The 24436-nt window shown below is 37.4% G+C and overlaps 1 protein-coding gene across 1 annotated transcript in view; it reads right to left on the bottom strand.

Moving 5' to 3' along the window:
• The window catches only part of LOC123831076 (protein adenylyltransferase SelO-like), a 55897-nt gene that overhangs the window by 21438 nt on the left and 10023 nt on the right, over positions 1 to 24436 (bottom strand). Inside the window, exons 4-11 of the mRNA XM_045857711.1 lie at positions 20765 to 20893; positions 10059 to 10123; positions 9923 to 9979; positions 9739 to 9837; positions 9495 to 9562; positions 8353 to 8502; positions 5681 to 5768; positions 411 to 480 (exon numbers count right to left, since the gene is read on the bottom strand). Coding sequence (XP_045713667.1) covers positions 411 to 480; positions 5681 to 5768; positions 8353 to 8502; positions 9495 to 9562; positions 9739 to 9837; positions 9923 to 9979; positions 10059 to 10123; positions 20765 to 20893 — 726 coding nt within the window. The remainder of the gene's footprint in view (positions 1 to 410; positions 481 to 5680; positions 5769 to 8352; positions 8503 to 9494; positions 9563 to 9738; positions 9838 to 9922; positions 9980 to 10058; positions 10124 to 20764; positions 20894 to 24436) is intronic.

The raw sequence follows: 24436 nt of genomic DNA, 5'->3' as shown, positions 1-24436 counted from the left end.
TGAAAAGTAGGTATAAAAATCAAAAAATTACCACTAGAATAGCAAATCATGTTTTCCTATTATGTACTATGTTTATTTTAGAACTACAACTATAGAAATATCTATGTATCTGATAGATAAGAAAAGAATATATGTGACCAACTCATAAATGCTGCTCAAAAAAAACAATGTATATAGTCAGGATGCAGTAGCACCTGTTCTTTTTTTCTAGATAACCTTCAAACAAAGCAACTTGCTTATCTATGCCTTGTTTACACAGTGGGTCATCTTACCTTTCTCTAACAAAATGCTCATGGTGCTCCACATTTCCTTTCCTAAATGTAGTTTTTTTAAGTCCTAAGTTGTAACCACTAATGTTGGCAGGCCAATAAGGGAAAACAGAGTACTGCCCTTTCTCCTTAAAAACTTACCACATATCTGTTAGGTTCTTTGACATCTACTGAGGGGAAGTGTTCCCGTATGATGAAGTCTAATAATGTCCTGGAGATTAAAAGGAGATAGCATCAGTGTTCCTCAGAATATAGTATCAAATATCTAACCATCTACATCCACCCTTATCATTCACAAATTCATTAGATTCACACTTTAAAGTTTTTTAATTAAAATAAGAATGTATAAAACAGCAATGAAGAAATATTTCCTCAAGACCAATCAAAACTGGAAATGTGTTTCTAGGGTCATATTAGATTCCATCTTATTATGTCATAAAATCACATTAGTTCAATAAACATCCATGGAGCACCTACTGCACCTACTGTATGCCACACCCTGTGCAAGTGTGAGGAAGAAGGATGACAAGGCTCAGACCCAGCCCTCAATGCACATACTTGATTAGGAAAAAAGAACACATTAAAGATAATGACATTACAGCACAATACACGCAATAATAGAAGCATATAAAAAGTATAAAAAAAAAACAGAGGAGGGAATGACTATGTGTGAAGGTCACACAAGTTTCACAAATGAGATGAGAAAAATCTGGCCAATATTGAAGTTAAAATAAGTTATGTATGTATTATGTTTTTTATTTCCAATTTTAATTGACTGTTCTAGTCAACTATATACTTTTGTTATTGCATTGCATAAGAGAGAATCCAAATGAAAAACTGGAGGTTATAGATATGATTTGAGAATTATTAAAACCCAGGCAAAACAGTAAGAGTGGATTAGAGTTGTACATAGGCATTTTTTGATAATTTAACCATTTAATAACTTGAATAAGTGCTGATGTGTCAAGAATTGTTTCAGGCATTTAGGGAACAAAAAGGTACATATAGTTATGTTAGCCAGTGGAGGCACTTTAAGGATGAAGAGGTCACCAATGTACATCAATGTCAGAGAGAGAAGTGACATATAATTGAAGCAGGACCACCAGGTGGAACAACTTCAGTGACGTGGTGAAACCAAACAGAAGTGACCCAAAAAACAAATGGGAAGTTAGAAATAATGCCAGTGAGAGTAGACAACTCTCTCAATGAGCCGAGATAGCCATGTACTCAGCTAACATTTGCTAAAGTAAGACTCAGAGATGCTTCTGGCTAAAAGGTGGTCTAGGTAAATGCAGTACTTGGAACCTCCCACACTCACATCAAAATTACAACAGAACACCTCATCATCCAGAACTGCCTAAAACCTAGCCAAACTGAAGTCCTGGGAGGAAGGGTGGAGATGAAGAACAGGCTGCTCCCTCACCCATGTATGGCACTTAAAAATCAGGAAGGATATCTCAGCCACAAAGGTCCCCACTGAGGAGAGAGGGGTTCCAGCCCCACACTGTGCCCCACAAAGCCCAAGGTTCCAGTGCTGTGAAGAGAAGTCCCCAAAACTTCCGGCTGTGAAAACCAGCAGGGATTGAGGCTGAGTGAGGCTAAGAGCTTCTGGAGTCCCAGATATTACTCTTAAAGGGCCCATGCACAGACTTACTTGGACTCACTCACTCAGCATTGGGGTAACACTCGAAAGGCACCAGAGACATACAAGATGGAACTGAATTGTCTGACGTTGGGGTAAGAGCTGGAGGGCCACTTTCTCCCAGACAGAAGTGCTAACAGAGGTCATTGTTCCTTTGCTGAGCTCCACTGCCCCCTACAAAGCCAGCAGGCAGGCACTATATCTGAGTCTTCATCAGCCTTGCTAACACTATTCACCCCACCCTGAGACCCTGTCCCACCCAATTTCAGGCACACCCAAGCCAGTTCCAGTGGCTTTTCCATACAAACAGCCTATCTTGGCTCATGCTGCAGCCTTTCCTAAAATCTTTCAAAGGTTCACAAACTCCAAACAAAAAGCATCTGGCCTCAGCATGCCCCATACTCTTGCTTAGTGATCCCAGGCCTGGCACTAGCGGCAGCTGGTCTTGGTCCAAAGTTTGGCTGCTCCCAGGCATTTCCAAGCCAGCATAACTAGCAGCCACCCACAGTTCACTCTGTGGCTTATGTTCTGTGGCCCTGGACAGAGCAAAGATGGTGGCTCATCTTGGTTTAAACCTCCTGGGAGGTCCCTGAGACAGCACACGCCATGGAGAGCATGCCAGAGCATCACCCAACCACCTCTATAAGAGACACACTGAATGGGCAGACCTGGTGGGCACCACAGCACTGCTGAAGCAAGTTCTACACTGTGAGGTCAGTCCCTGCACAGCAACACCTCCACTGTAGTAACAGCCAGTCTTTACAGCCAACTGGCCTGGGTGTAAATCCCTCCCATTAATGTACTAACAGCAATGAAGCCTCACCTGCAACAAGAGAATTCACACAGCCCACACAGTGGGATGCGCCTGGACTGCCCAGCTCAAGTGACCAGGAAGGCTGCGACACAGGGTCCTCCAGGGCACCTACTACACAAGGTCACTCTACCAAGGCTGGGAGACATAGCAGCTCTACCTAATACATCAAAACAAACACAGGGAAACAACCAAAATGAGGAGACAAAGAAATAAGTCCCAAGTGATGGAACAGAATAAAACTCTAGAGATAAAGAACCAAATAAAATGAAGACAAGCAACCTACCAGATGCAGAGTTGAAAATACTGGTTGTAAGGATACTCAATGAAATTAGGGGAAAAGTAGATGAATTTAGTGAGAACTTCAACAAAGAGACAGGAAACATAAAAAAGAGTCAGAAATGAAGAATATTATAACTGAAATAAAGGACATATTACAGGGATCAATAGGTAAGATGAAGCAGAAAATCAAAGCAGTGATTTGGAAGAGAAGATAGAAGAAAACACTCAATCATAACAGCAAAGAAAAAATACATATCCAAAAAATAAGGGTAGAATAGTTTAAGGAGGCTCTGGGTCAACTTTCACATCATTGTGCTAGAAGGAGAAGAGACATAGCAAGGAACTGAAAACCCATTTGAAAAAATAATGACAGAAAACATCCCTAACCTAGCAAAGGAAATAGACATACAAGTCCAAGAAGCACAGAGAGTCCCAAACAATATGAACTCAAATAGGCAGACACCAAGACTGTACCATAATTAAAATGCTAAAAGTTAAAGACAAAGAGAGAATCTTAAAAGCAGCAAGAGAAAAGCAGGTGATTATCTACAAGGGAGCTCCAATAAGACTGTCAGCTGATTTATCAACAGAAACTTTGTAGGCCAGAAGGGACTGGCAAGAAATTCAAAGTGACAAAGGAAGGAACTACAACCACAATTACTCTACCTAGCAAAGCTATCATTTAGAATGCAAGGACAGATTTCCAGACAGGAAAAAGCTAAAGGAGTTCAACACCACCAAACCAGTATTATAAGAAATGTTAAAGGATCTTCTTTAAGAAGAAGGAGAAAAAATATGAAAAATATGAATAATAAAGTGGCAATAAATATGTATCTAACAATTACTTTAAATGCAAATGGATTAAATGCTTCAATCAAAAGACATAGAGTGGCTGAATGGATAAGAAAACAAGACCCTTATACATGCTATCTACAAGGGACTCACTTCAGATAAAAAAATACACAGACTGAAAGTAAAGAAACAGATAAAGATATTTCATGAAAACAAGAAAAGCTGAGTTAGCAATAGTTATACCAGACAAAATAGACATTAAAACAAAGGCTATAGCAAGGGGCAACGAAGGACCCAGCAATTCCATGTTTGGGGATTTATCTAAAGAAACCCAAAACACCAAATCAAAAAGACATATGCATACATCCATATGTTTTCGCAGCACTATTTACAATAGCCAACATATGGAAGCAATTTAGTGTTCATCAGTAGATGAATGGATAAAGAAGAAATGGTGCATATATACAACAAAATATGACTCAGCAATAAAAAAGAACGAAATCTTTCCATCTTCAACATGGATGGACCTAGAGCATATTGTGCTGACTGAAATAGAAAGAGAAAGACAAATGCCATATGATTTCACTTATATGTGGAATCTAAAAAACAAAATAAGCAAACAAGCAGACCAGAACCAGACTCACAGATACAGACATTTTGATGGTTGCCAGATGGGAGGGAGGCTAGGAGGATGGTTGAAAAAGGTGAACGGATTAAGAAGTACAAATTGGTAGCTGCAGAATAGCTATAGGACTGTAAATACAGCATAGGAACATGAAATAATATTGCAATAGTTAATGTATGATGTTTGATGGGTACTAGATTTATTGGGGTGATCACTTTGTAAGTCATATAAATGTATAATTATAGGCTTGACTACCTGAAACAAATATAATATTGTATATCAACTGTAATTGAAAAATAAAATATATTAAAAGTAAGTATTTTTAATTTTAAAAAGACTCAGAGAATTGTCATGTCAAATGTGATAACTTATCTGCTCTGGTCATTCATTTCCTTCATTTCCTTAATCCCTGCATTCTTCATAGATTAGGAATCTGGATTTACTAAATTGACAACTACAATATAGAATCCATATTCCAAATGATTCTAGTTTGTTTAAGTAATTTTTTATTTATACATATATTTATAATGGCTGTATTAGCTTAACAAATGGAAGCAGTATCTTTCTTAAAGGAAGAAATGTGTTTGTTTGAAGACATATCTCGCTAAATTGGCTTGAAGAGGATGGCCTTGTGTGCGTGCAGACACCTCAGGCACCGAAGTAGCAGAGGATTGTGGGAGCAGGACTGCACGACACAAAGAGAAGAACTCTGCTGCTTTTGCTCTTTCGAAGCAACCCTTGCTCGCTCTTTCCTCAGAAATCTTCAGTAAGATGCACTCTGTTTCTAACTGCTTTGTGTAAGTTTAGTCTAGTGTGTGTTTGTTTTTTCATCCTTTTGATGGAGCTGAGTTTCACATCTGGATAAACCCAGGGTGGAAACAGGCATAACACACATCAAAACTGGAGTCCAGGAAAGAAGAGACATGAGACAGAGGACACAGACTGGGAATCCCAGAAAGTGGAAGGAGAGCTTTGGACCGCTTGAGGTTGCAGAAATGGGGAGTCTGAGTCACTTCCACCCAGGTCCCTGAGTGGCACAGAGACCCTTAGCCACAACTGGGCCACATACTAGAGAAAAAAAATCCCTGAGTTTTCCTCTTAGAAAACTCACATGATGTTAGACATACAACAAGTATTTAAAATATTTATTAATTTAAATTTTGGGTTTTAACTATAAGAAAACCAAAAATATTTTAGCTTCCCAGCACCTAAATATTTTCCAATTGTCTTCTACCATTTAAAAAATGTCATTTTCTAACCTTAGTAAATCCAGTTCACCATAATGAGCCAAAATTTCTAACGATCCAATTCTAAACCATGATTTTGCAATGCGCAGTACCACCGCAACTGCAAAAGAAACACTTATTTCAGCACGAAGTATTTCAAACTATGAAAACATAGTCTAATATGCTCTCCTTCTTCTTTTAATCCTTATTCAAGGATATGTTTTTACTGATTTTAGAGAGAGAGGAAGGGAGAGAGGAAAAAGACAATGTGAGAGAGAAACATCTATCAGTTGCCTCCGTATGAACCCTGACCAGGGATCAAACCCTCAACCTTCTGGCCTGCAAGATGATGTTCCAACCAACTGAGTCACCTGGCCAGGGCCTAGTATGCTTTTCTTAAAAATAAAATTATTTTAATAAAAAAGAATTCAGTATCTGAATTTATTGGGGAAAAAAAACTAATTTATACCCTTGAAAGGATCAAGGAATTTTCTCTATTTCTCTAAGCCTGCATCTGTTAGAATGTTAGGAACCACGACACTCTCAGAAACACAGAGGCTCTGACCTCGCTAAAGGCTGCTCAGTCCCATCGTGAGGCTCCGAACATCGCAGTCCCACTGTCTCCTCTACTGTGGCCTTTTCCCTGTACTCTTCCTGAAGCAGTGAATTAGGAATTATTTCTATGGCATAGTCTCCGTAAGTGCCTTTCATGTGTGCAACTAACTGAAAATTAACTTCAGTTACTAAATGTTTACATATGCTCTAATGTATGAATATACTGGAGAAATAAAATGAATCTATGCCTTTTGTGTTTGTTGCCTTCTATTGCTGCCTTCTGTTTTGATTATAGACAATAGTAACAATTAATGAACAGCATTCGCATTTCTTTCTTATAAGGAATGCTGTACTTACATGTGTTTGACATGAAGATGCAGTCTATCCCAGGTGCTCCCACACTCTTCAACAGACTTCCCGCTGCCTCTGGGCCTTTCTGCTTGTCTCCCCTGCTCCACACGCCCCACTCCCTCTTCCCCCCATACTGAAATCTTGCCTAATCTTAGGTAATCACCAGGGTGGGGCGACCCATGCCGCGTTCTGTTGCTCTGTGTGGGGAAGGACAATGCCGCTGCCTGGCCTCTGCAGTTTTGCCTGGGAGAAGCTGTCTCCCCACTCGCACTTCACTTTTTCCCCATGTGCCACTGGTGCCCTTCCAAGTGTTGCCCTGGTGCTGAATCCCAGAGGGAGTGAGTAGGTCTGAGTGAGTCCTAAGTCTGTTGCAGGCCATTTAAGAGGAAGCAGCTTCTGACCCTCCTACTCCTTTAGATGAATATGGCTTCTTTAAATCCTTGGTTGTCAAACTTCCACACAGCTCCATTTTCTGACAATTCTGGGTGATATTTGTTTTGTATGTAGCTGTATTTTTTGCTCTAGTTGTGCATGGAGGCAAGGTGTGTTCACCTACTCCTCCATCTTGACCAGAAGAGGAGACTGAATTTCTTAAGACCAGGACTACAATATACACTTACTACTCCTGGAACCCCTAGAGTTTGGTCCAATGGGAGGAGGCCTAGAAAAGAGACAATTAGTATTTTCTTGATTAACTGAATTACCACATATTAAGGATTAATTCACAATACTAATCTAGACATTTATTTTGATGTGGGGGTTTTTTGAGCAATAAAAATGTAGCCACTTAGAAGAAACATAAGAGCTCAATAAGTTATTCTAATAACTTATTAGAATAAGTTATTTAATAACTATTAAATAACTATTTATTTAATGAATAGCCATCAAATCACTGAATGTTAGCAACGAAAGACACAAAAGGTATCATCTAATCTAACCGTCTCACTTTAGATGGAGAAATAGGAACAAAATGTGACTTGCCCAAGTCACAAGTCAATTCCCACAGAACCAGTTCTAGGCTTCACATATTCTTTCTGTCTGTCCAGCACTTTTCTCACTGCACCGCTGGGCTGCTGGGCAGATATTGGCATAAAAGCACAACTGAAATACCTGTATATATGTGAGCATTTAGATATGGAAGTTATAGTAATGCCCTAAAAAGGAGAAATACTTGGGGCCATTTGAAACTATTAAGACTACGGTTTGGAATTCAGATTAACAACATATATAAGTTACAGCCACAGAAGTAAGTAGTGTTGTATCCATCAAATGAACAGTCCGTGGTTAGACTCTCACTTCCAACCACCAATAACAAAAAAACCTAAATGGTTGTTAGAGGCTTGTGTGCAATAGGATCCATATTACCCAGATGAAATTAAGAGCAGAGAGAGATGCCACCAAAAAAAAAAATAATAAATAACACTTATTTCTCTTAAGCATGAATACTTTAGAGAGATTGTTTTTTATGAAAATCTTATCAAAACATATTATGCATTAAGTATAAGAACATGAAAATGTGCTCTGGTGAATCACTATAAACCTCAGTAAAAATGCTGCCCTGTGAAACAATGACCCAATTAAGCATGTTAGGTTGTCAACAGTACTTGATAGCTCTGCTTTTTTAAGCAGTTAAATATGTTTATTATCGATTTTCAGGTCCCCTCCCTCCCCAGAGACTTAGAGCCAAATTTCTCCCTCTCTCCCTTTTTGCTGTTCTACAGTACACTTTCTCATCCCCTTTCTAGGTTTGTTTTATTTTTAACCTACTACAGGCTGAGGAAAAAGTTCATTGAACTTACTGGAAGTAAACATGAAGTAAGAGCAGCCAGGCTCTGAAGAAAGGTCCCTGGGCTCTGCTGGGAGGAAGGTGTATGAACTTCTGCATACTGGCTTTGTTAACATTCTGTCAACTGTCCATAAACAACTTTTGTTCACTTCCCAGATGTTTGCTGTTTGAAATGGATGGATTAGTGATGTAAGGATGTGGGAAAGGGAATTCTATGATAATATCATAATACTGAAATATCTGGAAGAACCACAGGTCATGTTTTAAGAAGACTGAAAAGATGTCCCATATCTGTTGTTCTTTAAGAACTTAGTTTTGAGTCCCTATTTTCACTGTAGGACTATTCACAATGGCCCAGATGTGGACGAAGCCCAGGTGTCCATCAGTAGATGAGTTGACAAAAAGAGCTGTGAGTACATTTACACAATGAAATACTTCTTGGCCATAAAAAAATAAGGAAATCTTACCTGATGTGACAGCATGGATGGACCTGGACAGCATTATGCTAAGTAAAATAAGCCAGTCCATAGAGAAAAAAGTACCATATGATTCAATGAACAAAATAAACTAATAAACAAAGTAGAAACAGACTCACTGATAGAGAACAGAACAGAGAAGAGGAGGCTTGTGGGTCTGGGTGAAAAAGGTGAAAGGACTAAGGAAAAAAAAACTCATAGACACATACAACAGCATGGTGTCTACCAGAAGGAAAGGGAGATCGGGGGAGGAAGAAGAGGGTCAAGAGGGTATAAATGGTGATGGAAGGAGACTTGACTTGGGGTGATGAACATATAATACAATATACAGATGACGGATTACAGAATTGTAAACATGAACCCTACATAATTTTATTAACCAATGTCACACCAATAAATTCAATAAAACAGTAACAAATAAAAATAAAAAAGAACTTAGGGCCTGGCTGTGTAGCTCAGTTGGTCAGTGTGTTGTCCTGATACACCAAAGTTGTGGGTTCAATCCTGGTTGGGGCACATACAAGAATCAACCAATGAATGCATAAATAAGTGGAATTACAAATCAATGTCTCTGTCTCTCCGTGCCCCCTTTCCTCTCTGTCTAAAGTCAATGAATAAAATTTTTCTTAAAAGTACGTACTTAGACTAATTTTATATAAAATCTAAAAATGGTTATTACCTCGTTCTTTCACAATACTCCCATTGTAGAACTGGTCTCTCCATACTTCATCATCACTCACAACCAGACTGGAACATAAGAAAATCAAACAATTAAACTTACACTTTAACTGCAAGCAAGCACTCAAAAACACCTAAAACTATTAGAAACTACAAGTAGAAACTTATCTGATCAATTTACTGACATGATTCTGGAGACAAAATGATCCAGTCCTGAAAGTGAGCTTCAAGGAAGGAGGAGTTACCTGGCAGCTCTGCTGGTTGGAATTCCCAGATAGTGCATAGCCTCACTGCACAAAAATTCTCTCACTGAGGAACGAAGCACAGCTCTGCCATCACCATTTCTATGGGAAATAAGATTAAAAGAATTTCAATGGTAAAGACAATATCAATTTTAATTAAAATAATGAAACAAACAAAAAACTGTACCGGGAATATGGGGTCTTCCCTGAGCCTTTTAATTGCAGCTCCCACTTTTCACCTTGCCTTAAAAAAAAATCTAAGTATTAGAAGTTTCATGTTAACATTTAGCAGAAAAGCTATTCTACAAGAAAACATATGGTACCTATTCATGTAAATTCCAATAAGATGGGCTCTTCCATCCCCAAGCTGATCCGCCCATATCCCAAACTAAAAGGGAAAAAGGAAAAATTAGTCATGTTTATTAATCCTTATTAGCTTTTATAGTAATTTTATAGCCAAGGTTCTTCCATCAAAATTGAGAATGGGGTATTGCATTTTGGGAATTATAATAATCAAAAACTCCAATAAAGCTGAAAATAAAATTCAATCAATAAAACATAAGTGAAATTCATTTAAAAAATATAAATTTAAGACATATAATTAATATCTTATAGCGGAGCTTAAGTTTGTTAGGTGTAGAAAACTAAAAGTGATCTATTTAATTCCAGAATATGAACTAGTAACAGTTTATTAGTAGAAAAATTTCCTGTATTATACATATGCAATATTAAATCAGGAACACATTTGTACCTGAAAAAAAAAAAACAATTTTGAACTTGTATAATTAGCTGTTTTCAAACTTTTCTGTTAAAATCTGTGGCTGTTCAATTCCCAGCTATGCCACTTATTAGCTGTAGAAATTTGTTGGGGTTACTTATTCTGCTGAGACTGACCTTTCATTTTGGTAAAGTGGAATAACCCTTGTCAGATTATTGTAAGACTGAATGCTGTTACATATATGCAAAATGCTTTGTACCGTGTTTGACATTTTCAAGTCCTCAAAATATGGTAATCAGTATTATTGCCAACAATTATTTGTTAAGTTACATGTCACTCCATCCTCCATATAGATGGTGTGTCCACCAGAAAGCTTCCTCTAAATTTCTGGGACTAGGAGAGAGGTTCTATCAATTCCCTTAACTCCTACACTTACTCCTATCACAGCTGATGTTATAAGAATTTATTTATTTATCTATCCACTCCCCCCCACCAAAATATTAGCAATTTGAGTGAAGGGGACAGGTCTCATTCACCATGATAGCTCCTAGCATTTAAAAGGAGTTCTAGAAACAGCTGTGGAATATTTAAACAATATTTACAGTTCTGGGAGAAAAATATGAAATTGAGAAAAATTCATCCAAGCCCTGGCTGGTGTAGCTCAGTGGATTGAGCACGGGCTGCGAACCAAAGTGTCGCAGGTTTGATTCCCAGTCAGGGCACATGCCTGGGTTGCAGGCCATGACCCCCAGCAACCACACATTGATGTTTCTCTCTCTCTCTCTTTCTCCCTCCCTTCCCTCTCTAAAAATAAATAAATAAAATCTTTTTAAAAAATTTATCCAGTATTTTAAATTTTCATCTTAATCAGAAATGGACCACCATTAATTAATTTTGACTGTGAAATATGTCTAAAAGCACAAGTCTGAGAGGTGGTCTCAGCATATTCTGGAAAGTTCTAAAGTTGACAATACATTAAGTATACCCCACACCATGATAGGTAAGTAGAAAGAACAGTGAATCTAGAGCTAGGAGTGAAATCAGGAAACAGAAAATTAGTTCTCTGTTAATAAAAGACAAAGCATTTACTGCACTGTAGGTTCAATGGCAAAACTATCCTTATACATAAATATTTATAATTTCAAATTAGGGAGAAGCAGCAAGACATGAAATTGATAAAAGCTTAATCTAATTTACTCTACTACCAAAAAGAGTACTAAAAAGAATAGCTTGAGGAGATCCAAGGTGGCAGAGAACTAAATGGAAGCTACACTAACCTCGTACCAGAACCAATCTGGAATTACAACTAAATTGTAGAGAAAGCATCCTGAATAACCAACTGAACACTAGCCAGAGCGAAACCTTATAACCACAGACAGACAGAAGAAACTACTTCACCACAATGTGACTGGGAGGGAGTGCAGAGGAGATGTGAGAGGGTGGCTGGGCTCCCACAGGCAGCAGCTGAAGATCCAGAGGGATATTTCAGCAGCTGGGGGTTTCCCCCTGAGAAGTGGGGTGTCTAAACTCCAAGCGAGACTCCCCAGCCTATAGCACCAGAGCCAAATGAACCCAGATAACATTGAGCTGTGAAAAGCAGCAGGGTTTCTGTCTGCCAGGGAGAGATGGTGGGAGACTCAGAGAGCCTCTTAAAGGGCCAATGCACAAAACTTTGTTTAAAGTCACTTACCCTGGACTCCAGCAGAGGGAGGGCAGAGAGGACTAGAGACAAGTGGCATCAGCCTGAGGGGAAGCAAGAGCCCCACCTTTTAAGCTGGGCTGCTGATTTCCACTTGATTAGTTTAATAACTTAAGTGAAAAGTGCAAAAAAGCAGCCAAAATGGGAAGACAAAGAAATAGACTGCAAATGAAAGAACAAGAGAATTCTACAGAAATAACTAGCTAAAATAGAGGCAAGCAATTCATAAGATATAGAGTTTACAGTAATGATTATAAGGATAATCAACAGCATGAAGAAAGACATAGAAACCATAAAAAAGTACCAGTCAGAAATAAAGAATGCAATATCTGAAATAAATAATACCCTGGAAGGAATAAACAATAGGTTAGATGAAGCAGAGGATCAAATCAGTGATTTGGAAGACAAGGTAGAAAAAAACACCCAGGCAGAGCAGCAAAAAGAAAAGTGAATTTTAAAAAATGAGAAGAGCTGAAGAAACATTTTGGACAACATGAAGTGGAACAACAACCACATCATAGGAGTACCAGAAGGAGAAGAGAGCAAGAAAGGGATCGAGAACCTATTTGAAGATATAATGACTGAAAACTTCCCTAACCTGGTGAAGGAAAAAGACATACAAGTCCAGGAAGCTCAGAGAATTCCAAACAAGTTGGATCCAAAGAGACCTACACCGAGACACATATAATTAAAACAGCAAGGCTTAAAGTCAAGGAGAGAATCCTAAAGCTACAAGAGAAAAGCAGGTAGTTACCTACAAGGAAGCATCTATGAGACTATTATCTGATTTACTTACAGAAATATTTCAGTCCAGAAGGGAGTGGTGTGAAATACTCCAGGTGATAAAAAACAAGGACCTACAACCAAGGATACTTTACCCAGCAAGGCTACCATTTAAAATCAAAGGAGACATAAGGAGCTTCCCAGACAAGAAAAGGTTAAAGGTGTTTGTTGACACCAAACCAGTGCTGTAACAAATGTTCAATGGCTTGCTTTAAGAAGCAGAAAAAGAGAAAGAAAAAAAAAAAAACATAGGAAAACAGTCTAAAAATAAAAAGGCACTATATATGAATCTATCAATAATCACCTTAAGTGTAAATGGATTAAATGCTCTAACTAAAAGACAGAGGGTAGCTGAATGGATAAGAAATCAAGATCCAGCCCTGGCTGGCGTAGCTCAGTGGATTGAGTGCAGGCTGTGAACCAAAGTGTCGCAGGTTCGATTCCCAGCCAGGGTACATGCTTGGGTTGCAGGCCATAACCCCCAGCAACCGCACATTGATGTTTCTCTCTCTCTCTCTCTAGTAAATAAATAAAAAAAAATCTAGAAAAAAAAAGAAATCAAGATCCATATATATGCTGCCTCCAAGAGACCCATCTCAGTTCAAAAGATACACAGAAACTAAAAGTAAAAGGATGGAAAAAGAAATTTCATGCCTATGGAAAAGGAAAAAAAAGCTGGGGTAGCAGTAAGTTATGTCTGACAAAACAGACTTTAAAAACAAGGCTATAGTAACAGACAAAGAAGGACACTACATAATGATAAAGGGAACTTTCCAACAAAAGGATATAACCTTAGTAAACATTTACATACCCAACATAGGAGCACCTAAATATGTAAAGCAAATCTTTTTTAAGTATATTTTATTATTACAGTTGTTCCAATTTCTTCTCCCCTTTATCCGCCTCCTCCTTTCACTGCCCCCCCATCCTCCAGCTTTCCTCCCCGCTTAGTTCATGTCCATGGGTTGTACATATAAGTTATTTAGCTTCTTCATTTCTTATACTATTCTTAACCTCCCCCTGTCTATATTGTGCTTACCAATTATGCTTCTTATTCCCTGTACCTTTTTCCCTGACTTTCTCCCACTCCGCTCCCTGCTTATAACCCTCCGTATAATCTCCATTTCTGATCTGTTCCTGCTCCAGCTGTTTGCTTAGTTCATTTTTGTTTTTGTTTTTGTTTTTTAGGTTCAGTTGTTGATAGTTGTGAGCTTGTTCTCATTTTATTGTTCATAGTTTTTGATCTTCTATTTCTTAGATAAGTCTCTTTAACATTTCATATAATAAGGGCTTGGTGATGATGAACTCATTTAACTTGACCTTATCTCAGAAGCACTTTATCTGCCCTTCCATTCTAAATGATAGCTTTGCTAGATAGAATAATCTTGGATGTAGGTCCTTGCCTTTCATGACTTTGAATACTTCTTTCCAGGCCCTTCTTGCCTGCAAGGTGTGTTTTGAGAAATCAGCTGACAGCTTTATAGGAACTCCTTTGTAGGTAACTCTCTCCTTTCCTCTTGCTGCTTTTAAGATTTTCTCTTTAACTTTAATCTTGGGTTACTTAATTATGATGTTTGTTGGTGTGTTCATCGCTGGGTCCAATTTCTTTGGGACTCTGGGCTTCCTGAAAGCCTATTTCCTTTAACAGATTGGTGAAGCTTTCTTCATTATTTGCTCAAATAAGTCTTCAATATCTTGTTCTTCCTCTTCTCCTTCTGGCACCCCCATGATTCGGATGTTGGAATGCTTAAAGTCATCCCAGAGGTTCCTAAGCCTCACCTCATTTTTTTGTATTCTTCTTTCTTCATTCTGTTCCAGTTGGATGCTTATTTCTTCCTTTTGTTCCAAATCATTGATTTGAGTCTCAGTTTTCTTCCTTTCACTGTTCATTCCCTGTATATTTTCCTTCATTTCATTTTGTATAACCTTCATTTCTTCCTTCAGTTTGCAACCGAGCTCAATCAATTCTGTGAGTATCCTGATTCCCAGTGTTTTGAACTCTGCATTAAATACCTTGGCTATTTCCTCATAGCTTAGTTCTTTTTCTGGAGTTTTGATCTGTTCTTTCATTTGGGCCATATTTCTTTGTCTTGGTGAACCTGTTACATAGTAAGGGGTGGAACCTTAGGTATTTGCCAGGCAGGGCAACCCTCTTTGCTGCATTGTGGTGCTGTATGTGGGGAAGGGATCACAGAGAGAATAATACTGCTTGCTCAGATCTCATCCCACTTTCCATCACTTTCCTTCCTTCCCACAAGCAGTTTGTGCCTTTTCAGGTGGTGATTTGCAGATGGGTGGGTTTGTGTATGTTTTTGGACCCTGTGGGCCTCTACAATGCACTCTCCTGTGAGGCTGTGAGTTTCTCCCACCAGAGCAACCCCCACAGATTTTTTCAGCCAGAGGTTCTGAGTCCTTCATTTCCAGCACTGAAACCCTGGTTTTCAAGGTCTGTCTGGTTCCCCTGTTGTTCCTCCCAGCTTATCTGTGCAGGAATGTGAGATCACCCACATAGTCTGTCATTGTGCCTTGCCATGTGACCTCTCCTGCCCAGCTGCCTGTCTCCAACCCTCCTACCAATCAGGATGAATGCTTCTTGAACTCCTTGGTTGTTGGATTTCCATGCAAATGATTTTCTGGCAGTTCTAGTTGTTCTTTGTTTTTAAATTGGTTGTTATCCTTCTTTTGGTTGTGCAAGGAAGTGTTTCTGCCTATGCCTCCATTTTGGCTGGAATTCTGTAAAGCCACTCCTGATGGACATAAAGGGAGAGATCAACAGAAATACAGTCATAGTTGAGTAATTAACACACCATTGACTTCAACAGATAGATCTTCCAGGCAGAAAATCAACAAGTAGAAATAAAGTATTAAGCAGCCTTAAACTACACACTAGAACAAATGGATTTAATTGGTATCTTCAGAGCATTTCATCCCAAAGCAGCAGAATATACATATTTTTCAAGAGCACATGGAATGTTTTCTAAGATAGACCACATGTTAGGACACAAAACAAGTCTCAATAAGTTTTAAAAGACTGAAATCATATCAAGCATCTTCTCTGACCACAGTGCTATGAAACTAGAAACCAATCACAAGAAGAACACTGAAAAACATGCAAAGACATGGTAGCTAAATAACATGTTATTAAACAATGAGTGGGTCATCATGAGATCAATGGAAAAATCAAAAGATACCTTGAAACAAATGAAAATGAGGACACAACAATCCGAAACCTAAGGGAAACCTAAGGGTTTCCCTGTGGGACACAGGGAAAACAATCCTAAGAGGGAAATTCATAGAATTACAGGCCTATCTCAAAAAAAAAAAGAAAAAGCTCAAATAAACAATCTGACTTTACACTTAGAGGAACTTGAAAAACAACAACAAGCAAAGCCCAAAGTCAGTGGAAGGAAGGAAATAATAAAGATCAGAGCAGAAATAAATAAGAGTCTTAAAAAAAGGATACAAAAAATCAATGAGTCCAAGAGCAGATCTTTGCAAATATAAACAAGATTAACAAAACTTTAATCAGACTCATCAAGAAAAAAAAAGAATGGACTCAAATAAATAAAATCAGAAAGAGGAGAAATAACAAATGACACCAAAGAAATACAAAGGATTGTAAGAAAATATTATGAACAACTATATGCCAACAAACTGGAGAATCTGGATTAAAAGATAAATTCCTAGAAGCATACAGTCTTCCAAAACTAAATCAGGAATAATTAAAGAATCTGAATAGACAGATTACACCTAGTGAAATTGAAGCAGTAATCAAAAAACTGCCAACAAACAAAAGCCCTACCCCAGGTAGCTTCACAGGGGAATTCTATCAAACATTCCAAGAAGAACTAACACCTCTGCTTCTCAAACTATTTCATTAAATTCAAGAGAAGGGAAGGTTCCCAAACCCATTTTATGAGGCCAGCATTATCTTAATTCCAAAACCAGATAAAGAAACTACAAAGAAAGAAAATTACAGGCCAGTATCTCTGATGAACACAGATGCTAAAATTGTCAACAAATTATTAGCAAGCCAAATACAGCAATACATCAAAAAGATCATACACCATGATCAAGTGGGATTTATCCCAGGAATGCAAGGTTGGTACAACATTCACAAATCAATAAGTATGATTCAATACATAAACAAAATGAAGGATAAAAACCACATGATCATATCAATAAGTGCAGAAAAACCATTTGATAAAATCTAGCACCCATTTATGACTAAAAACTCTCAGCAGAGTGGGAATACAGAGAACATACCTAAACACAATAAAGGTCATATATGACAAGCCCACTGCCAGCATCATACTCAATAGGCAAAAACTATAAGCATTCCCCTTCAGATCAGGAACAAGACAAGGATGTCCACATTCACCTTTCTTATCCAATGTAGTACTGGAAGTCCTAGCCACCGCAATCAGAGAAGAAGAAATAAAAGGCATCCAAATTGGAAAAGAACAAGTAAAAATGTCTTTATTTGCAGACAACATGGTACTGAACACAGAGTACTCAAAAGATTCCACCAAGAAACTACTAGAACTGATAAAGGAATTCAGCAAAGTACCAGGATACAAAATTAATGTCCAGAAAGCAGTTGCATTTTTACATGCCAATAACGAGCTAACAGAAGGGGAAATCAAGAAAACAATCCCATTCACAATTACTTCAAAAAGAATAAAATACCTATGAATAAACCTAACCAAGGATGTCAAAGACCTTACTCAAAAAATTATAAGACACTGAAGAAACAAATCAAAGAAAATACAAGTAAGTGGAAGCATATACCGAGTTCCTGGATAGGAAGAATTAACAGCATTAAAATGTCCATACCACCCAAAGCAATCTAAAGATTCAACACAATTCCAATCAAGATTCCAATGCCATATTTCACAGAACTAGAACAAATATTTCAAAAATTTATATGGAACCACAAAAGGCCCCACATACCAACAGCGGTCCTGAGAAAGAAAAACAAAGTTGGGGGAACCATGGTACCTAATATCAAACTGTACTATAAGGTCATAGTATCCAAAACAGCATGGTACTGGCATAAAAACAGACACATAGATCAATGGAATAGAATAGATGGCCCAAAAATAAACCCACACCTTCACAGTCAATTAATATTCAACAAAGGAAGCAAACACCTACGATGGGCTAAAGATAGCTTATTCAATAAATGGTGTTAGGAAAATTGGACAGGTAAGTGCAGAAAAATGAAACTACACCACCTTCTTATACCACACATAAGAATAAATTCAAAATGGATCAAAGACTTAAATGTTAGACCTGAAACCATAAAAATCCTAGAAGAAAACACAGGCAGCAAAATCTCAAACACTGCTTATAGCAATTTTTTATTGGCTATATCTCCCCAGGCAAGGGAAACAAAAGAAAAAATAAACAAATGGGGCTACATCAGACTAATAAAGTTTTTGCACAACAAAGGAAATCATAACAAAATTAAAAGGCAACTTACAAAATGGGAAAACATATTCTCTGATACATCTGATAAGGAGTTAATATCCAAAATTTACAAAGTACTTACAAAACTCAACATCAAAAAAAAACCCAAGAAGACAAAAAAACCAACCCAGTTAAAACATGGGAAAGAACCTGAAAAGACACTTCTCCAAAAAGGACATACAGATGGCCAGTAGACATAGGAGAAGATGCTCAATGTTGCTAATTGGAGAAATGCAAATTAAAACTACAATGAGATACCATCTCACACCTGTCAGAATGGCTATCATCAATTAATCAACAAACAACAAGTGCTGGTGAGGATGTGGAAAAAGGGGAACCCTAGTGCACTGTTGGTTGGAATGCAGACTGGTGCAGTCACTGTGGAAAGCAGTATGGAGATATCTCCAAAAATTAAAAATGGATCTGCCTACTGACCTAGTGATCCCACTTCTGGGAATATATTTGAAGGAACCCAAAACACTAATTTGAAAGAACACAAGCATGCCTATGTTCACTGCAACATTATTTACAATAACCGAGTATGGAAGCAGCACAAGTGTCCATCAGTGGATGAGTGGATAAAACAACTATCCAACATTTACACAATGGAATACTAGTCAGCAGTAAAAAAGAAATTTCATCTTTTGTGACTGTATGCACAAACCTGAAGAACATTACGCTAAGTGAAAATAACCCAGCCAAAGAAAAACAAATACCATATGATTTCACTCATATGTGGAATGTAATGAACAAAGTAAACTAACAAGAAAGATGTGGACAGACTCACAGATGGGGAGCAACATGACAGTTAGTGGAGGGCAAGGGAGGGCAGTGGGTGGAGGGATTGAACAAAAAGAAAAAAGGACTCATGGACATGGACAACAGTGTGGGAATTGCTGGGGAGAGGGGAGTTTAAAGGGACTAAAAGGTAATGGGAAAAAATACAACAAAGATTGGATTTATTTAAAAAAAAAAGAATATCTTAACAAAACTCCACAGGACTCAAGGTTTGCATTTAACAGCACATGACTACTGGTATAAAATGCTAATGATAAATTTACCCTATATGGGAAGGGTTTTTTGAACCATGGAATCCTGTATTTAGGAGCTAGAAAAAAAAACAAAAGTTTCTAAACTGAGAAATGTAGTTCAGCAAAATGTTGATAGTTATTTCCTCAGAACAAAACAATCACACACCCCTGCAGTAAAACATTTGTTTGGAAAATGGTGTGGCAAATAAAATTAAGCAGATTTCTTTCCCACAGCACTTCTCACAGCTGCTGGAATGACCCTACACAGCCCTTAAACAGGACAGATCAAGACACTGAGGTTCACGTTTGTCCTAGGTGAACAACAGAGTCCTTTTCAATTCAAATGGTCTTGTCACTTTGCTTCTTAGTTTATGTTAGTTTAGCTTCTTAGCTTCTGCTACTTTTGCTTCTTAGGAAATCGAAAAATGGAAGCAATAAAAATCTGAAAGGAGTTAACTTCCACAACAACCAGGGCTTCATACTAAACATTGTAATAGCTATCATGAAAGCACTTTGCATATATTTCCTAACTTAATCATTACTCCAACGCTACTATACTTGGCTACTTGTCCTAAAAACCATTCCTGACCAAATCAGTCCCTAAACAGCCAGTGCTAAATTAATCTTCTCTAACTCTCAGAAAAGCCACAGTAATTGCAACAATTGGTACTGTGTTCCTTCTCTTTTTTTTAGTCAGATTCCACACCTGAACTTGCTTCAACATCTTGCTTTATTTCTAGAAGGTGCTTTTTAATTGCTTTAGCATATGTAACACTCCCCACTAATCCTGACTTAATTTCTAGCAGTTCTAAAACTCTGCACTACAGCTATCCTAGCAAAATTATAATCTATTTGTCCTTCTCAAGTTTTACTTTAATATTTTATTTATTTTTTGAGAGAGAATAGGGGAAGAGGAGGAGAAAGAGAAACATCAATGTGTGGTTGCCTCTCATGCGTCCCCTACTGGGGACCTGGACCACAACCCAGGAATGTGCCCTGACTGGGAATCGAACCAGCAACCCTTTGGTTTGCAGGCTGGCGCTCAATCCACTGAGCCACACCAGCCAGGGATACCTTCTGAAGTTTTTACATTAACTCATTGTGCTACTTGATTTTGCCTAAATCTCCAGAAACGTATTGTTGAAGACCACTGGCTGGTGTGGCTCAGTGGGTTGAGCACAGGCCTGTGGACTGATAGAAACTGATTGAAGTCTCAATACTCTAATATTGGAGAGATTGATGCAAAATATCTTCCCTAACAAGACTACATTTCCACCAACTGTTTATGTTTCGTAAGTGAAGCAACGCATCTGACGCTACTCTTACCTGGTGGCCGCCATATCTGTGAGCCAGTGGAATGGATCCAAACACTATCTTTTCACCACTTACAAGCTGGATAAAATCCTCTGTTTCTGAGACAGACAAATCAAGGTCCAAAATGTCTTCTAAAACTTCCTGAGGTGGGAAAAAAAACACCTCCTTACAAACTTAAACTTAAGTAATCCTTAAGGATTTTTGAGAAAAGAGACTTAATGTAAGAAAGAAAATTTTAAAAAGTAAACCTCTTCCAGAAATACATTAATATTTTTTCTTAAGAGAGGTACAATATGTTCCATGATTACTTGTTATTTGGGAAAATTATTTCTATTAGATAGTTCTAAAACTTTTATTTCTTGTGATGCATAAAGAATATTTTTCCTACACATGTTCTTTAAAGGAGATAGAAAACATAAATGTCCTATTTTTGCCCCAAATTCATTTATACCATGAAAAAACAATTTAGAATTTGTTATTGGAATCCATTTCTAAGAACTTAACTCACTTACCCCTTCCTTGTAAGATAACTTTAAGATGAACCTGAGAACTGGGCTCTAGGAATAAGTATCAAAAAAAGTGGTTTCTAGGAATGACATTCTCCAAGTGGCTGAATTTTGAGCACAAAGATAGTCACTTGTCAATAGACTAACAATTTAAGTCTGAAAAGAATATTAATATCTTTTTAGCCAAGTTATAGTCAGTTAAGTATTAGTGTTATGAAAAAAAATAAAGCCTAACCTTTGAAACTGCTACAAGATGTACTCTTGATTTAAAAGGAGTGGGCAAGGCAATTGAAAAAATACAGTTTTTCACTTTACGAACATAATTTTCTTTAACAGGATCAATTGGCAACACAGCTGATAAAAACAAAAAACAAAAACACAACCTTCTTAATGTTCTCATTTGTTGCATTTACAGCATTAATATTCCTTAGAAATGCTACGGTTCTTCATGAAAATCAACTTAAAACACTATTTTCTTCACAATTTGTTATTGAGAGTCTATTTTATCATTTGTAAACATATCTATCCAATATTCATATAGCAAAGTACATGGAACTGTCCAAGATGGGAGATGTAAAAAGTTTAAAACAAGACACATACCTGTCTTCAAAGATTTTCACACGTGGCAGATCAATAAGATGTGCAACATATTCATAAATAAAAATATATAAATAAAATGGAAATGAGCTGCATCACAGTGTTAGAATTACTAGAATTAGTGCTGGCCAATTCAATGGAATCTAACCAAAAAATATTAGGCACTTAATCACATTCTTTCTGCCTTTCAGAAAAATCGTAACTGAAGGAAACAGATATATACATAGATGTTTTACTAAAAGTACAAAGCCACTCCCAATTCCACCAGAAACTTCAAAACATTTGCTACAGCCTCTAAAAATTGCCTCTAAAGAGATAAAGTATTGTTCATAAAGTCCAGGCACTAAAACACATGCACTTGGTTTAAAAATCGGTAGAGAGCCCCAGCCGGGTTGCTCATTTGGTTGGAGCATTGCCCCATACCCCAAAAGGTTGTGGAATCGACTCTGGTCAGGGCACATAGCCAGGTTTTAGGTTCAATACCAGGTCAGGGCACATAAGGGAGGCAACTGATGGATGTTTCCCTGTCACATCAGTGTTTCTTTCTCTCCCTCTCTCCCTCGCTCTCTCTCTCTCTTCCCCTCCCTCCTTTCTCTTGACACATATCCTCAGGTGAGAATTTTTTTAAAGCTGTAGAGAAAAAAAAAAGAGAGCTTTGCACATGCTTTAGATCCACAGAACATATTTACTTTAAGTACAATTCTTAAAATCTTAATTAAGGTTAATTGCTTTTCCTAATCCAAAGCAATTAAAAAATAGAAAAGATATATGTATTACTAAAACTACAGGACAAAGGGACACAAAAGCTTACATCACTGAATAGATAAGATACTATGTTGTCAAGATGACAGTGTCATCAAATTATTTAATAAACAGAATGGAAATCCAATAAAAAACCTAGTAGGATTTTTTTGAAGAAACATAAAACTTATAGTATAAATCTGGAAAAAATAAAAACTTTTTTAAATAGGAGAAATGGGAATTTCCTTATCACATTGAAAATTACAAGAATACAACAGCTAAAAATACTGTTACTCCAAAAATAAAGGCCAAAATTAATGGGACTCAACAAAAGGTACATAAAGTGCCCAAAGTAATGTAAGCATTCCCTATATAATAAAAATTATCTTTTGAAAAAGTAGAGAAAGGTGACATGAGGACAATTTGCTCAACTATTTGGAACAACTCATCACACTGAAGCCAAGGTGAACTAAAAGTCAATTATAACAGAAATAAGAGTAATCTTGTATCTTCCTCATATTAGTATAAAAACATGCAAGTGTGGGCCACCTTTAACCTTTTTACTTCCCCTAAGAACATGGTGAATAAGGCAGCATCATAAGAAAAGTGGTCAGCAAAAACCAGATTTTAGTATCTACCACAGAAAACCCAACAGTATGATTAGAAGACCCAACAGTATATTTTCTTCTTTTAGAAGTTGCCTCTGTGTAGAAATAAACCATTATATAATTAATACATTTCTTTCTTTAATGATGCTCTAACATTCTGGTAGAGCACAGGCAGTATGTATTTCCATTAGTACTTATGATTTTGTAGTGATTCACATTTTGCAAGGTAGCTGATCATTGGCTACCTTATGATCACTAGCTAAGGAACAAAAACGGCTAACTGCTTCAAAGGACCCAACCCTCACCCTTGTTATAGTTTAACCACCTAATCAGCCTTAGACTAAAATCACCAGCAAAAATTCTAAATGTATGTTAACCCTTTAACTTCCCATCTCAGAGAAACCAGTAATTCTAAAATTCTTTAGAACTCAGTTTGGCCTAAGAATATAAAATCCCCGAAAACTGCTAACCTTTTCAGTGCAATTATGTTTGAACCTAGTCTCAATGAGTGTTCTCCCCAGTTACCTTGATAATTCATTGCTCGTTTTTCATAACCTCAGGATGAGATGACTTTATGCAGAACTATTAACCAACACATGGTTAGTAAGTATGTAGTATTATGTATACAATCTGTAAAACCTGGTCCAACCATGTTTTGAACAGTATCATCAAGGAAAGAAAATGTCTTGAAGTGTAGCCAAGTCACTGACACCAAAATAACAATTTTGAAAATGCTTTCAGTTACACTTATTCCATTTTTATCAGTCAGTACTGGTTGTTTCATTTGCATAAGTCCAGTCAAAAAGGCCGTTGTGAGCCTGTGCAAAGGGAATTGTTGGGCAGTTTCTTACACAGCTCAGACTGTTTTTTAACTTCCTAGACTCATGCTTGGTCTGACTGGGTCAAGCACTATTAGCTGGTATTCTCCATGTCCTACTGATAGGCTACTGTGCATCAGTTTAGTCATACTATGTTAGAAGCCTTCATGAATTTCATCTGCCCTCCCTACTTAGCCTTGCCATATTAAATCTTTTTATAAACCAGGTGTTTTGATTTAATCTGGAGAAACAATTTCTAAATAAAAATGACCTGATAGAATTGTGTTGTATCTGTCAACTATGTGAGCTTGGGCAAGACACTTAATTCCTCTATCTCAGTTTCCTGATCTGTAAAAAGGGGCAAATGATAGTATCCAAGTAATAAAATTGCAAGTACAAATTTTAACCACTACA

This window comes from Phyllostomus hastatus, unplaced genomic scaffold (assembly GCF_019186645.2).
Source record: "Phyllostomus hastatus isolate PE091 unplaced genomic scaffold, TTU_PhHast_1.1 phas_scaffold_1674, whole genome shotgun sequence".
Lineage (NCBI taxonomy): Eukaryota > Metazoa > Chordata > Mammalia > Chiroptera > Phyllostomidae > Phyllostomus > Phyllostomus hastatus.
Note: the sequence above shows the minus strand (reverse complement) of the source record. Positions and strands in the feature narration are given on the sequence as shown.